Genomic DNA, 14,758 nt, shown 5'->3' on the forward strand with positions numbered 1-14,758 from the left:
TCAAATTGATGAGCATTTATTGTTCAGACAACAATGATAATGTGCACCAAGGAATTTGCAAATGTCACAAAACAAGTCAGTAGAAGTACATTTTTTTAGACAGACTGTATATATTCTGAAACTACATTACTCCTCAGGATACTTGGATAAGTATATTTCATTTTGATGAAGGAGGCAAAACATTGTGGCATTTGTGCTCACACCAGACATCCATAAAAAGGAAATGTCTTATTTTGATTGAGAAGTTAAACAAAAAAAATATGCCATGAGTAAAGATTATAAATTTATTGAAATTATTTCAATAAATGTAGTTGTACTTTCAATCAATACTGATAATATTATTTCAATAAATGCAATTGTACTTTCAATCAATACTGATAAAATTATTTCAATAAATGCAATTGTACTTTCAATCAATACTGATAAAATTATTTCAATAAATGCAATTGTACTTTCAATCAATACTGATAAAATTATTTCAATAAATGTAATTGTACTTTCAATACATTACTGATAATATTATTTCAAGAAATGCAATTGTACTTTCAATCAATACTGATAATATTATTTCAATAAATGTAATTTTACTTTCAATCAATACTGATAATATTATTTCAATAAATGTAATTGTACTTTCAATCAATACTGATAAAATTATTTCAATAAATGCAATTGTACTTTCAATCAATACTGATAAAATTATTTCAATAAATGTAATTGTACTTTCAATCAATACTGATAATATTATTTCAATAAATGTAATTGTACTTTCAATCAATACTGATAAAATTATTTCAATAAATGCAATTGTACTTTCAATCAATACTGATAAAATTATTTCAATAAATGCAATTGTACTTTCAATCAATACTGATAAAATTATTTCAATAAATGTAATTGTACTTTCAATCAATACTGATAATATTATTTCAATAAATGTAATTGTACTTTCAATCAATACTGATAATATTATTTCAATAAATGCAATTGTACTTTCAATCAATACTGATAAAATTATTTCAATAAATGCAATTGTACTTTCAATCAATACTGATAATATTATTTTAATAAATGCAATTGTACTTTCAATCAATACTGATAATATTATTTCAATAAATGTAATTGTACTTTCAATCAATACTGATAAAATTATTTCAATAAATGTAATTGTACTTTCAATACATTACTGATAAAATTATTTCAATAAATGCAATTGTACTTTCAATCAATACTGATAATATTATTTCAATAAATGTAATTGTACTTTCAATCAATACTGATAAAATTATTTCAATAAATGTAATTGTACTTTCAATCAATACTGATAATATTATTTCAATAAATGCAATTGTACTTTCAATCAATACTGATAATATTATTTCAATAAATGCAATTGTACTTTCAATACTGATAAAATTATTTCAATAAATGCAATTGTACTTTCAATCAATACTGATAAAATTATTTCAATAAATGCAATTGTACTTTCAATCAATACTGATAAAATTATTTCAATAAATGTAATTGTACTTTCAATAAATACTGATTATATTATTTCAATAAATGCAATTGTACTTTCAATCAATACTGATAAAATTATTTCAATAAATGTAATTGTACTTTCAATCAATACTGATAAAATTATTTCAATAAATGTAATTGTACTTTCAATCGATACTGATAAAATTATTTCAATAAATGCAATTGTACTTTCAATCAATACTGATAAAATTATTTCAATAAATGCAATTGTACTTTCAATCAATACTGATAATATTATTTCAATAAATGTAATTGTACTTTCAATCAATACTGATAAAATTATTTCAATAAATGTAATTGTACTTTCAATCAATACTGATAATATTATTTCAATAAATGCAATTGTACTTTCAATCAATACTGATAATATTATTTCAATAAATTTATAATTGTACTTTCAATCAATACTGATAAAATTATTTCAATAAATGTAATTGTACTTTCAATCAATACTGATAAAATTATTTCAATAAATGTAATTGTACTTTCAATCAATACTGATAATATTATTTCAATAAATGCAATTGTACTTTCAATCAATACTGATAATATTATTTCAATAAATGCAATTGTACTTTCAACCAATACTGATAATATTATTTCAATAAATGTAATTGTACTTTCAATCAATACTGATAATATTATTTCAATAAATGCAATTGTACTTTCAATCAATACTGATAAAATTATTTCAATAAATGTAATTGTACTTTCAATCAATACTGATAATATTATTTCAATAAATGCAATTGTACTTTCAATCAATACTGATAATATTATTTCAATAAATGCAATTGTACTTTCAATCAATACTGATAATATTATTTCAATAAATGCAATTGTACTTTCAATCAATACTGATAATATTATTTCAATAAATGCAATTGTACTTTCAACCAATACTGATAATATTATTTCAATAAATGCAATTGTACTTTCAATCAATACTGATAATATTATTTCAATAAATTTATAATTGTACTTTCAATCAATACTGATAAAATTATTTCAATAAATGTAATTGTACTTTCAATCAATACTGATAAAATTATTTCAATAAATGCAATTGTACTTTCAATCAATACTGATAATAGCATTGAGCCCATCCCAAAAGTTGAACAAAATGAAGTGTAAAAAAAAAAAAAAAAAAAAAAGTAATATTGTTTTTTTTGGCTAGTAGGAGGAGAATAGACTTACTCATTCAATCCAAAGCAATACTAGGTTTTACTGCTAGTATATATGCTTGGAAATAATTTTTTCAACATCAATATTTTTGCACAAATAATAACAGTCTTTCCAGTCAGACTATAAAGTTTCATAATTTTTTAAAAAATAAAGGCATTTAAATAATAAAAATAAAAACGTTTTTAGCCATTTTGTTTTTGTTTGTATTTCCTTATAAAACGGACTTGGGACATAAAATTTTTTCAACAAGATGTGAAAAATTAATATCATAGTTAAAAAAAAAATCAACAAAAACATGAAAATTAATTACACAAGTTCACATCCACTAAGTATCATCTTCAGGCTATTTAAGAAACGTGTCATTAAATAATTTTAAAAAATCTTTAATATAAATTTTATGAGAATTTAAATTTCAATTTTATTTGCATAAAATTGTTTGGTTTACAGTGAAAACAGTGGTTCTTGTTCAGAATTCTCCTATATTAAAAAAAAAACATAAGAAAAATCTGTATGAAATAACTGTGATGAAAAAAAAATCATATTCCAAAAATCATATAAATTGATCTAGTAGGTTTATTTTTATAAAGAAAATCATTTTTAAGCGATTAAAAGGAATTGTTAGACATTACAACAAATCTAGTATGAATTATTGTTGAGTTATCTCCCGTCTTTTTAATTGTTTTTTTAAATAGTAAGAGAGTCATTTCTTGGATATTCATAAATTTTTATATTTTTATTTAAAAGTAAAACTACTCTATCAATTTTTATTGGAATATAATTAGAAATTTGAACAGAAAACAAACAGCCAACCTTGGTACACCTGTGAATGTGCTGCCACCATTGCACACAGAAATCACTACTTCATTTGCTTTAAACATAATAGATGTTTTGAAACTTAAGTTGCCTTTAGAACTGTTAGCAATCACAGCAAAAGGATTATAGAAAATGCAAGAGAGTCATATGTTCAAAGTCCAAAGTAGAAGAATTTGTCATTTCATCCAATCTTTCATTCAAAAAAAAAAATTTTTTTAAGTTTTTCCGCATTATCTCTATATTTCACAATTATAGAGCTTGATTCTCACGAGTTTTAATGAATAAAAAACAGTCCTGAACAGATGGGAGTCCTCTATCAAAACCATCATCAACAGGCTTGAGGTGATTTCGTCAGCATTTGAACAAGTCAAACTCTTTAAGAAATTTGCATCAAACTTAACACACCACCTACTTCCGGAAGTTTCTCCCAAGACCGAAAATAATTTGAACGACATCTACACGTCTGTTCATAATCTTGGTACAAACCAATTAGTCTTCTGCATCTTGGTACAAACCAATTAGTCTTCTGTGTGTCATGAGTGAATTGCTCAAATCTGTGTTAACCGCAGCAAAACAACCTACTCAGAAACGTCCTGCTGATGTACTGACTGTAATTTCATATAGGATCAGTGAATCTATTGATGGAGAGCTCCTTCTCTGGAGCAATAGCTCTTGACATATCAATATTTTATTAGAGTTGGAATAAAGGTTTACTTCACAAAATTTCCAGTTATGGAATATTTGGAAATATCCTCTAAACCATTGAAGCTTTTCTATTCGGTCATCATAATCTACAATATAAAAGCGAAAATGTGTGTGTGCGTGTGTGTGCATTTTTTGTGTATGTCTGCCAAAGGCTTTGGGGGGACAGCTCGGGGTGGTCACTCATTCTTAGAACTTTTTTATATATTGTTTAGATTATAATATCTACAATTTATGAAACGAGATTGTGTGTATTTTTAATTTGTGCGACTTTTACATGATATTTTCGAAATTTTTTTCACTCGCCATATGTTTGTTTCGCTTCTCAGTATAAAAGCGAAACTGTGAAAGCGAAAGCGAGTTCTCTGCCTTTCGTGCCGAGTTTTGATCAATGCGGGGGAAAAAAAACCCTGTCATATCAGACAATTGCTATTCATTTGGACAATCCCCAACATGTTGGTGGGGGAAACAAACAAATATGCAGAAACTCACCTGCAGCGCCAAAGTTAAGTCGCGTGATGTTTGACCTCATTAAATTCACGCACCTGTCATTTAAGTTTTTAATTGTTAAATTAAAACGCTTTTCAGTTCCACTCCCATCCTGGCCGAGCGGCAAGATGTCAGCTTTTTTCACACTTCTTTTTCCACCACCTTTGTGTCAAAGCTTCGGATTCAAGCCTACCTCCCTACCAAAACTTTTTTTTTTCTTTTACACCTCCAAACACATGAGCAACGCTGGGCACCCCCACTAGTCTATCTATATATATAAAAGCGAAAATGTATGTGTGTATGTATGTTCGCTTTTCCTTGATGTCCACGAAAGGCTTCTTTCAAAGAAGCGCTTGCTCGCTTCACAACTTTTTAAAACTTTTTATATCATCTATAAATTGTAATATCTACGAATTATCCACGGAGCTCGCCTCTCTATTTAATTTTATTGACTTTCAAACGTTAATTATTCGACATTTCCCGCATCGGCACGCGTTACATTCGGTTTTCGGTATAAAAAAAGCGAACCTCGACTCTAATCACAGGCCCAGAGCCAGTTTGGTCAATGTCGACTTCGTCATATCAGACTGTAGCTTTCATTTCAAGACGAGGGAGCGGGTTTTTAAAAACAAACAAACCCATTTATTCAAAACTGTCCCGCACAAAATAACTGCTGAATACCTACCGCCGTCGCGTCAATCAAAAATGCGCACCTGTTTTTTTAAAAACACTTTACTATTTTCCAACTGCGTGTTGTCAACGCTTCGGGGGTTTTTCACATACCTCGAAAAACACCCGGGCAACGCCGGGTACTCCTCGCTAGTATATATATAAAAGGCAAAAATGGTGCATGCACATTTTTGTATGTCAAGCAAAGGCTTTTTTTCATGGGGATTCGGGGGAGGGGGTACTATGTTTTAGAAATATACTCCCTAGATGATAACATCTACGATTTGCGAAGGGACGTTGTCTGTAGATTTATTTTGATCGACTTTTATAAAATTCACGCTATTCCATTCTCTCGCGTTTGTGTTTTTCGTATAAAAGCGAAACTAATTGAAAGCGAAGGCAGCTTCCAGAAACCAATTAGCTTTGATCAATGTGGGGGGAAACCCTTTATATCAGACAATTGCTATTCATTTGGACACTCCCTTTTTGTGGGGAGTTGGTTTTCCCCAACATCGTGGGAAAACAAATAAATGAAACAGCGGAAAGCTGAACTGGCCTTCAGCCAACCTTCATTTCTGCACCTGCATATTCACTTAAGGCCTGATAGGTTTATACAAGTAGTTAATAGACAGAAGTCTGGAGCTCAAACAGCAAATATTTATTCGCGATAACTTTTAGATAAATACTAAATTCATACATCAAATATGCACAACATGACATCAATATTCGTAAAACAGTAAAGATTTGTACTTTAAATTGTTGAAACAATGGACATTTTCCAATATAGATTGAAAGTCTATACGTTTATAAACCAAAAACACTGGATTACACTAAGTTAGCGTACAATACTATAGAAATACAATTTCTTCAAATAGAAATTCTGTTTTCTAAGATCACTATCAATCACAGACATAGTCACAGAACATGAGAAGTTCCATGAAAAAAAAAATGGTTGAATCAACTTGAGTCGAACTTTTATGAAACCTTATAATCTCTGGTTCCCCCAGCAAGAACTCGTTTGTGGAACACATTAGCAAAGGACTGCTTTCCTGCTGTTGTGTTACTTCAATTCATCATATGCAATCCTCTAATAATATTCTTCATCATTAAACTGACAATCAATTTCATCTCATTAACAATTATCCTCAAGTGGCTTCATGCCAACATCCTAAGTAAAAGTGATTTTTGTTGAACAAACTGGATTCAAACTTGATACACCCAGGTCGTCAATATATGTCGTTAACCACTGTCAACTTCCTTCTCTCTGATACCTTTATACAAGTAGTTGATAGACAGAAGTCATATTTTTGCAGTAAACAAATACTGAATTACGGTAATTATAATCGCTTAATTTGATGAATATTAAATTCCCACATCAGATACATACTAAACATAATTACTGACAATTAAATTTAAATAATAATGAAAAAAAAAGAAAAGCCAAAGTAACGTAATAATTAATATGAGAATGTAACGCAGTTGTTACCATTAGAGTCTAATAATTAGAACGTAACGTAGTGGCTAGTATAGCGTAACGTAATGCAATGTTTGACGTAAAGACATCATACATAACGTTACTTTTTAACAAAATACTTATTAAAAAAACTTTTTAAGATTTTGGGAATACTCACCTCAAATAACCAAGAAGAGAAAATAGCAAGTGGTGGAATTAGCTCTGGAGGTGCGGGCGAACACTGGTTATCTAATGTTACACCCATATTTTCTCGCATCTGAAATACAAGGAATCTGTGATTATCACGAAGGGTTTCCGGTTTCGGATAGGTTTTTCATAAGATAAAAGTGGCTTCAACAAGTTCAAGTCGACAAACGTTTATTAACACAGACTGGAAACATCACAAAGTGACGTTCAACTTGGTGAATTCACTTTGCTTCAGAAAATTATGAATACCTCACCACTATTTGTTGTATCTATATATATATATATATATATATACTTATTGAATGAATTTAATTACTTATATGGAAGCACATGTTTTACCTAAATGCGAGTTGGGAATAATTTTCCCTTTGACCAGTTTGGTACCCCCAAATGGGGAGCGGCATATGTATTATTTATTGGTGAAAAAAAAGGTTAGACTGTATTTGTAGTGCGTGTGTGAATGGTGATTGATTCACCTCCCCACAACACAAAAAAGTTGTTTACACTTCATTACACGTTTAAGATGTGTGTGTGCGCATGTCAGGTAGAATAGAGAAGGTGCGCGGAAGCTCTTATATTCATTTGGCTTAAGTTTTGTTTAGTTTTTATTGAAATTATGATAGAAAATACACTGAGAAGATTAAGTTTTCTAACTTTTCATTTCATAAATTATGCAGGCTGTTTTCAGATACTGAATATATATATAAAAAAATTTTAAGGGGATTAGAACAGCAGTCTAAAGAGCAGAATGTATTTTAATGTAATAGTAAAATCACTAATGTGATTAAAATACAAGAAAAACAGTGCTCGGTGTAATGTAGATATATAAGCTCAATAGGCATTTTTAATATTTAAAATATATATATATAAATATAGCTATTTTAATATTTAGTAAGATGATTGATAATTAAAATTAAAAATTGGTTTTATAAGAAGAAACACAACAAAGTCAATAAATTGTACAATCGTTTCGGAAACAATGCTTTTATTGAGATAGACAATAAGTCATGGACAATAATTTTAACATATAGTTTTTTTGAAACAAAGTCTCCTCATCATCAAAAATATTGGGTGGGTTTTTTTAAAAGACATCAAAAATAAAACTAGCATTTTTTAAGTAAGGCAGATGTATCTTATAATAGTTTGCCTTTTAAAATTCGTAAGTATCATCATCAAAGCATTCATTTGGATGGTAAATGTAGCTTCTAAACTACATTTTAGTTATTAAAAGTGCAAATAAAGACTAATGATGTCATTTTTATCTTTTTATAATATTGTTAATTTTTATTGCATATTTTTTCAATGTCCTTTTCTTATATTTTATTTCAATAAATCGTTTCACAATAGAAATGCTGAAGAACAATAAAAGTGAAAGAACTGATTTGCCTTGTCACCGCTTCTGGTAGCAGCCATGTTCGAAGTTAGGAGGTACATGAGCTGACTATAACCAGAGAAGCATACTATGTTTTACAAAAATGAGAAGCTCCATCAGCATTCCGTAAAAATAATTCCTAAAAACGAATATTTATTATCAATAAATATCTTGAAAATAGACGAAAATAAAAAAATCTTTTTTTTCTAAAGTCGCAGAAGTTATCACTTGTCCTTATTGAAATTATTTCTAAAAAAATATTTTAATGGATGAGTACCAGCTAAGGTAAAATTTTGAAAAATTGTAATATTTATTCACATGTATAACAAATACATATAACAAATACTTATTAATATATATAACAATATATAAGAATTATATATAAATACAATATACATATATAACAAATACTTATTAATATATATAACAATATATAAGAATTATATATAAATACAATATACATATATAACAAATACTTATTAATATATATAACAATATATAAGAATTATATATAAATACAATATACATATATAACAAATACTTATTAATATATATAACAATATATAAGAATTATATATAAATACAATATACATATATAACAAATACTCAGACAGCAGGTAACATGTGTTAAGTACATAAGATAAAAAAAAAAAAAACTAAAATTGAAACAGACTTTCTTGAATTAACCATGAAATTTCCATGAGTTTCATTTCTGGAAATATTTTTTCAATCAAGCGTTCATGAAAACATTTCATTTTCACTGACCTTGATCATCGTTTCCATGAGTCCGTAAAGGCATTTATAAACCGAAGCGTGTATCTCAGGATCTTCGATTTCGTTGACGTTGCCAAGAACTCCAAGCATTCTCCGCCATAACACGACAGCAACATCTGGCGTCCATCCCATCACATAACCTCCAGCTAATACACTTTTGTACTCATCACCATTATCAACTCCGGGCATTGAAGCTGGAAGACAAAGAAAGGAAAATTTTAAGTAAAAAAATAAGAACCTGAATAATTTTTATTTTCAGAGATTGCCTGCATTGGTTCAGAGTACCTGAAAAACACAATGTGGTAAAATATCTTATTTTCTTTTAATTTAAAATGAATGCCTTTTTTTTATAAGGTTAAAAGTCATAATAAGTCATGAATCCTTAAATTGTGTGACTAAACATTGCTCTTGCTAACAATATTATTTATGGTTATAAAATTCATTTTTCTTAAGTGTCAACATATATTTCAAAAGTATGTCTCATTAATAGTGGATTGCTCCCTTCCTGCAAGTTGATTGGTTGGCTGTTTTTGTTTTACAGCATATCAACCTTTTTCAGGTTATTTAATGCCGAATCTAGTTATTTTGAGGAACGATTTTTAATGGAGTATATTTTTTTTTTGAAATCAGATTCTATTTAACCCATAGTTGGGACTCTAACAGGTACTACCACTCTGGGTCAGAGTGGACCTGGACCAATGGCAATTAAAGGGTGGCTCCACACTCCCCAAGGCCCGTAAGGTGAGGCCTCACCATCGGATATAGTTTTAGGTCATATCCAGGACCCCATGCAAGTTGAATTTTTAAAATCCAACAACAGGTTCAAAATGGTGGCCCCCAGCAACTGAGAGGAACGTCATAACAAAGATGCTTAGATAAACTATACCAAGATCTAAAAATAACAGGACTTCATTCTGCCCAAGCATTTGATTGTGTATGATGGAGGGAAGAATCCAATGCTGATTCTGTTGTGTGGAATGCAGAAGAAAATGAAGACGTCAGGAATTTCTAGTTTAATTTTCAATTGGTTATTTCAATCGTCTTTATTAGACCGTTTCTTTATTTTTGCAAAATGACAATAGATCAACTTCAAAGTTGCAAAAATGAAATAAAAGTTTGTGTTTTGTTTTCATATGAAGTGTGTTTCAAAGAAATTAATTTCACTTTATTCAAAATATTGAACAGACTTTATAGAGTTCTCTCTCTGGCACTTTGATGAAGTTCCAACTAAATGACAAAATTAAGACTTAGTTAACTAAAAGTCCTTCCAGGAACAGTGAACACGAATTAGCTAAGTCAAACTATGTATAAGAAAAAACTCGTAGAAGAAATGACTAGTTTCATCTATTTTCCCTTCAACCTTAAAAGTGACATCTGTTTTTATTTTGCTATTTCACAGACAATCATATAGGTCATACTTTGGTCACCACTCTGGAAAGGTGTATAAATAGGAACAAGGTTTGTTGGGGAATCAGCAACAAATTAATGTCTTATCATAAGGATGGAACAGAGTATTCATCTCAGATTAAGAAAGGAAGTTACTACTTTGACAAAGTCCAATAATTATTTTAGAAAGGAGACATCAGCATCAAACAAGTGATAGAAATATAAACTGTTTTGTTCTTCTGTAGCAAGATTAATGCTAATGTGTGAAAATAATGTTATAAATGGTATTTCTTCACATAAAGCTAAAGAGAAGAGTGGAAAATTCCATTCAAAGTTAAAAAATTAAAGTTATGGCTACATGTCAAGAGCAGAGACAAGAAGCTGCTGATAATACATAGCGAATAAGCTTATGAAATCTTCCTCTTTTGTTAGGACTGTGAAAGAGAGTGGTCTGTACTTTGCTGTCCCTCCCCCTTTTATGTTGGATGAGTTAAAGGAATACCTCGATTTATTTTGTATGTAAACTAGAGAAAAAATATAAAAATCCCAAAAGCACTGTTAAGCCCCATTGATTTTCTGCTGTCAGTTCAATAACTTTTGCAACTGTTGTTAAGAACAAAGAGACAAATGATGTAATAAGGATAAAATAGAGAGATGTCACTATCCACTGTGCAACAACCTATGGCATGCCAACAAAATAAGCCTGCAACTGAATGCAACAGGATGCTGACTAAAGATATTTACTTACAGTCTGGAATCAAAAGAATTAGAAAACTGTAGTGCTATATGTTGGCTACGATACGAAATACACGGTTGTTTTAAAAAAGATTATTAAATGTTAATTCATCTCAAATAAGGTCAGTAACTACTAAAATGAAGGCAGGAAGAGGAGGGTAAAATTTTAAAAACATGAGATCACATTATTAGTCAAGAAAAGTATAAATAAAAAATAAAATAAATAGAATTTAAGAAAAAAATTATTTACTTCTATTCATGGGAGCTTCTTCAGCTCCTGATCCAGCAACGACATCAATATGTAGGCTGTCACGATCTGGAGTAGGGCTGTCTTTTTGATTGAGTTCCACAGCTAATTCACTCGCAGGAGATTGACTACGCGAGTCAGATTTTGAGTGAGTTGATACTGGAGATGGAGTTCTGGATACTAAAAGAGAAATGTTAATTTCATTGGGTTTCAAAAGAATTTAATAGTTTAGTTGTAAGACGATTGGTTTGGAAGAATGCCAAGATGAAGTCACTTTTTAGAGTTGGTTGTGTCTGAATGCATTGAAAATTTGAAATTGCTTAAGAAAAAGAGTCGCCATCTTTGCTGAAAAACATGAAGCATCGCCGCTAAAACATGAATCAACTTTATTTGAAGGGAAAACTGGAAAATAGAGTTGCAAGGTCAGATGGCTTTTCTCAAAATGTGGCATCCTGGAGTTTCATTTTTTCTGCACAATTTAGGTGTTGCTTCACAAGAGAAGAAAGACAGAAGAAAAAAAATTGTTATCACATGCGGTAGAACGGTCCCTAACAATTTCGTCCAAGCAACCTGATATGATCCCGAGCAATTGTGTCAATTCGAACCTGAACACCTCTGACAATTCAACACGGTACGAACCTGAACACCTCCAACGTTACGATCCCAAACGAAATAACTCAACACAACACGTTACCAGAGCAACCGGGGCAGTTATTCTCTCTTTTTATAGTCCTTGGACGAACTCATTTCCAGCATAGTTACACCCAATCACAATGATGACGTACAATTCTTGAGCACTTCCATGCATGCTTATTACATCTGGTGCAAGATGAAAACATGGTAAGTGGAACGTCTTGTCGACACAAAATCTACTTGGGAACTGCTTCGTATGTTTCTGACGACAAGGTGGGTGAAAATCAGATTTTGAGTGCACAAATGATTAACTAGGAGATTGCATAGAACTTTTTTATTAAAAATAAATATTTGTCTTATGTTTTCTCGATCTGCAGTTGATAATAGTGGAATTACTGGAAGTTTCCATAAAGCAAGGGAGATAAGTCATTCATTGAAGTAAATAAAAACGACATTTTACAATAAAACTGATTTGTACTTGTTTGACACTGTACACTTGTACACACGTTGTGGCCTCAGTCGAAACGTTGATGAGAGAACAGGAAATAACTCCAACTTAATTTTTTGGTTGTTACAACATTTAATTGTTGTTACAACTATGACAGCACACACACAATTTAGAACATTCTGCACGTCTCTCTCAAGATTTCGAACATTATCTCGTCTTCTCTCTCAAGATCTTTGTCATTATTTTTTTATAGTCCTGCCCCCACCATCGTTGACGTCACTTCTCTTTCATGTGCATCTGCGCTAGGTTACACTCATAATTAATCTTTTTTTTTTCCTGATTGTTGATTATTTTGATTATTTCAACATGACGTGCAAGTACATCAAAGTTTTTACTTGAAATGCAATTTTCAAATTGTGACGACACAGATGCGTTATGACATCGGAACATCAACCGATGAACGATTCTGTAAGCAGATTTTCTCATGTTTCTATATAAACAAAAATATCAATGGAAAAAAAGTCAACCTGATATATCCTGTTCTTTAAAAAGTCAACCTGATATATCCTGTTCTTTAAAATAATATACATACATATATATATTAGTGTTGGGACGATTAATCAGGAGTTGAGAAAATCAGAACTTTTTGGGGTATCGGAATCGGAAAACTTTGTGCCTATTTTCCGATGCCAAAGACAATTCTTTTAATTATCTTTTTTTTTATTTGATTTCACTGTTCGTTGTGATAATAAAATAAACAAGCCACACGTGTGTGGTCCCCGTCTTGTGCTGCATGCGAGATGACACCACCAAAAATAGTGAAGAAATGATGACTATGAGAAGTAGAAGTGTGAAGTTCACATTTTCACAAAGTTTCAGAAAAATCTAATGGATGGGGCAAAAGTTATGGGGTAAAAAGTTTAATTTTTTTGCAATTTGGGAGCATTTGTGACCTCTTTTGAGCTCCTGGGAATGCCAAATCCCAGTGAAAAATCGACAAATGGTGCAGTTTCATGCCTTAAGACATGTATATTTGAATTCAGCACTCTTATATAGACATACATATCAAGTTTTTGAGTAATATGGAAAAAGCTCCAAAATGGCATGTTTTTTTAACCCTAAAAGTCCCAGAGAGATGCGAACCAAAATTTTGCCAGGGTCACCCATACTGAATTTATATTAAGAACAATGGCCTCCACATTTTGGCTAAGTTTCAGGAAAATCTAATGGATGAATCAAACACTATGGGACAAAAAGTGTCATTTTGGGCCATTTTAGTGCCCCTGAGGATGCCGAATCCCAGTGTAAATGGATAACGGTGCAGTTTCAGACCTTAGCACATGTATATTTAAGTTGGCTACCATGATAAACCATTATATAGTCAGACATATCAAGTTTTTGTGAGAAATATGAAAAAAGAGCCACAAAAAGGGGCGTTTTTAGCATTGAAAGTCCCTGGGGATGCGAACCAGAATTTTGCCAGGGTCACCCATACTGGATTTATATTAATAACAATCGACTTCACATTTTGGTCCAAGTTTCAGAAAAATCTAATGGATGATGGGGCAAAACATGGCCATTTTGGGGCATTTTTTACCTCTTTTGAACCCCTGGGGACGCAACGATAATTTTTGCAAAAAATTTTTTATATGTATTTAATAAAATACAATTTGTGGCAAAATTTCAGGAAAAACTAATGGATGGTTATCTGACAATCGTCTGGACTAACGGACGCACAGAAGCCACTGAAAACATAGATCCCTGTCCGATAAATCAGGGGACCAATATTTATTTTTTATAACCAGTAAACCTAAAATCTATAGATCACTCCCACCACAAGTTTGTTTTTACGTTTGAGAAAATATATGCATATTCAACATTTGTTTTTATTGTAATCAGGAAAAATAAAAATTTTATAGTTAAATATTTAGAGATTTATAATGAATTGTAATCAGTAATTGTATTGGAATCCGAGAAAAATATTGGAATCGTCCCATCACTAATATATATCTGTTTTATTCATATTTATCAATGTAAAATGAATAGAATCTCTTGACTTAAGAGCAAGGGGAGGGGGCATTTATTTAATTATCCAAATGCAAG

The 14,758-nt window shown here is 30.5% G+C and overlaps 1 protein-coding gene across 14 annotated transcripts in view; it reads right to left on the minus strand.

The window, feature by feature from the left end:
* Nucleotides 1-14,758, minus strand: part of LOC145260287 (ral GTPase-activating protein subunit alpha-1-like) — a 476,501-nt gene that overhangs the window by 285,036 nt on the left and 176,707 nt on the right. For all 14 annotated transcript variants that reach the window (XM_080118139.1, XM_080118137.1, XM_080118136.1 and 11 more), the window contains 3 exons: nucleotides 11,578-11,754; nucleotides 9,198-9,400; nucleotides 7,032-7,130 (listed from right to left, as the gene is read on the minus strand). In XM_080118139.1, coding sequence (XP_079974265.1) covers nucleotides 7,032-7,130; nucleotides 9,198-9,400; nucleotides 11,578-11,754 — 479 coding nt within the window. The remainder of the gene's footprint in view (nucleotides 1-7,031; nucleotides 7,131-9,197; nucleotides 9,401-11,577; nucleotides 11,755-14,758) is intronic.

This window comes from Euprymna scolopes, chromosome 36, assembly GCF_053919585.1.
Source record: "Euprymna scolopes isolate OS-2025 chromosome 36, ASM5391958v1, whole genome shotgun sequence".
Classification (NCBI taxonomy): Eukaryota; Metazoa; Mollusca; class Cephalopoda; order Sepiida; family Sepiolidae; genus Euprymna; species Euprymna scolopes.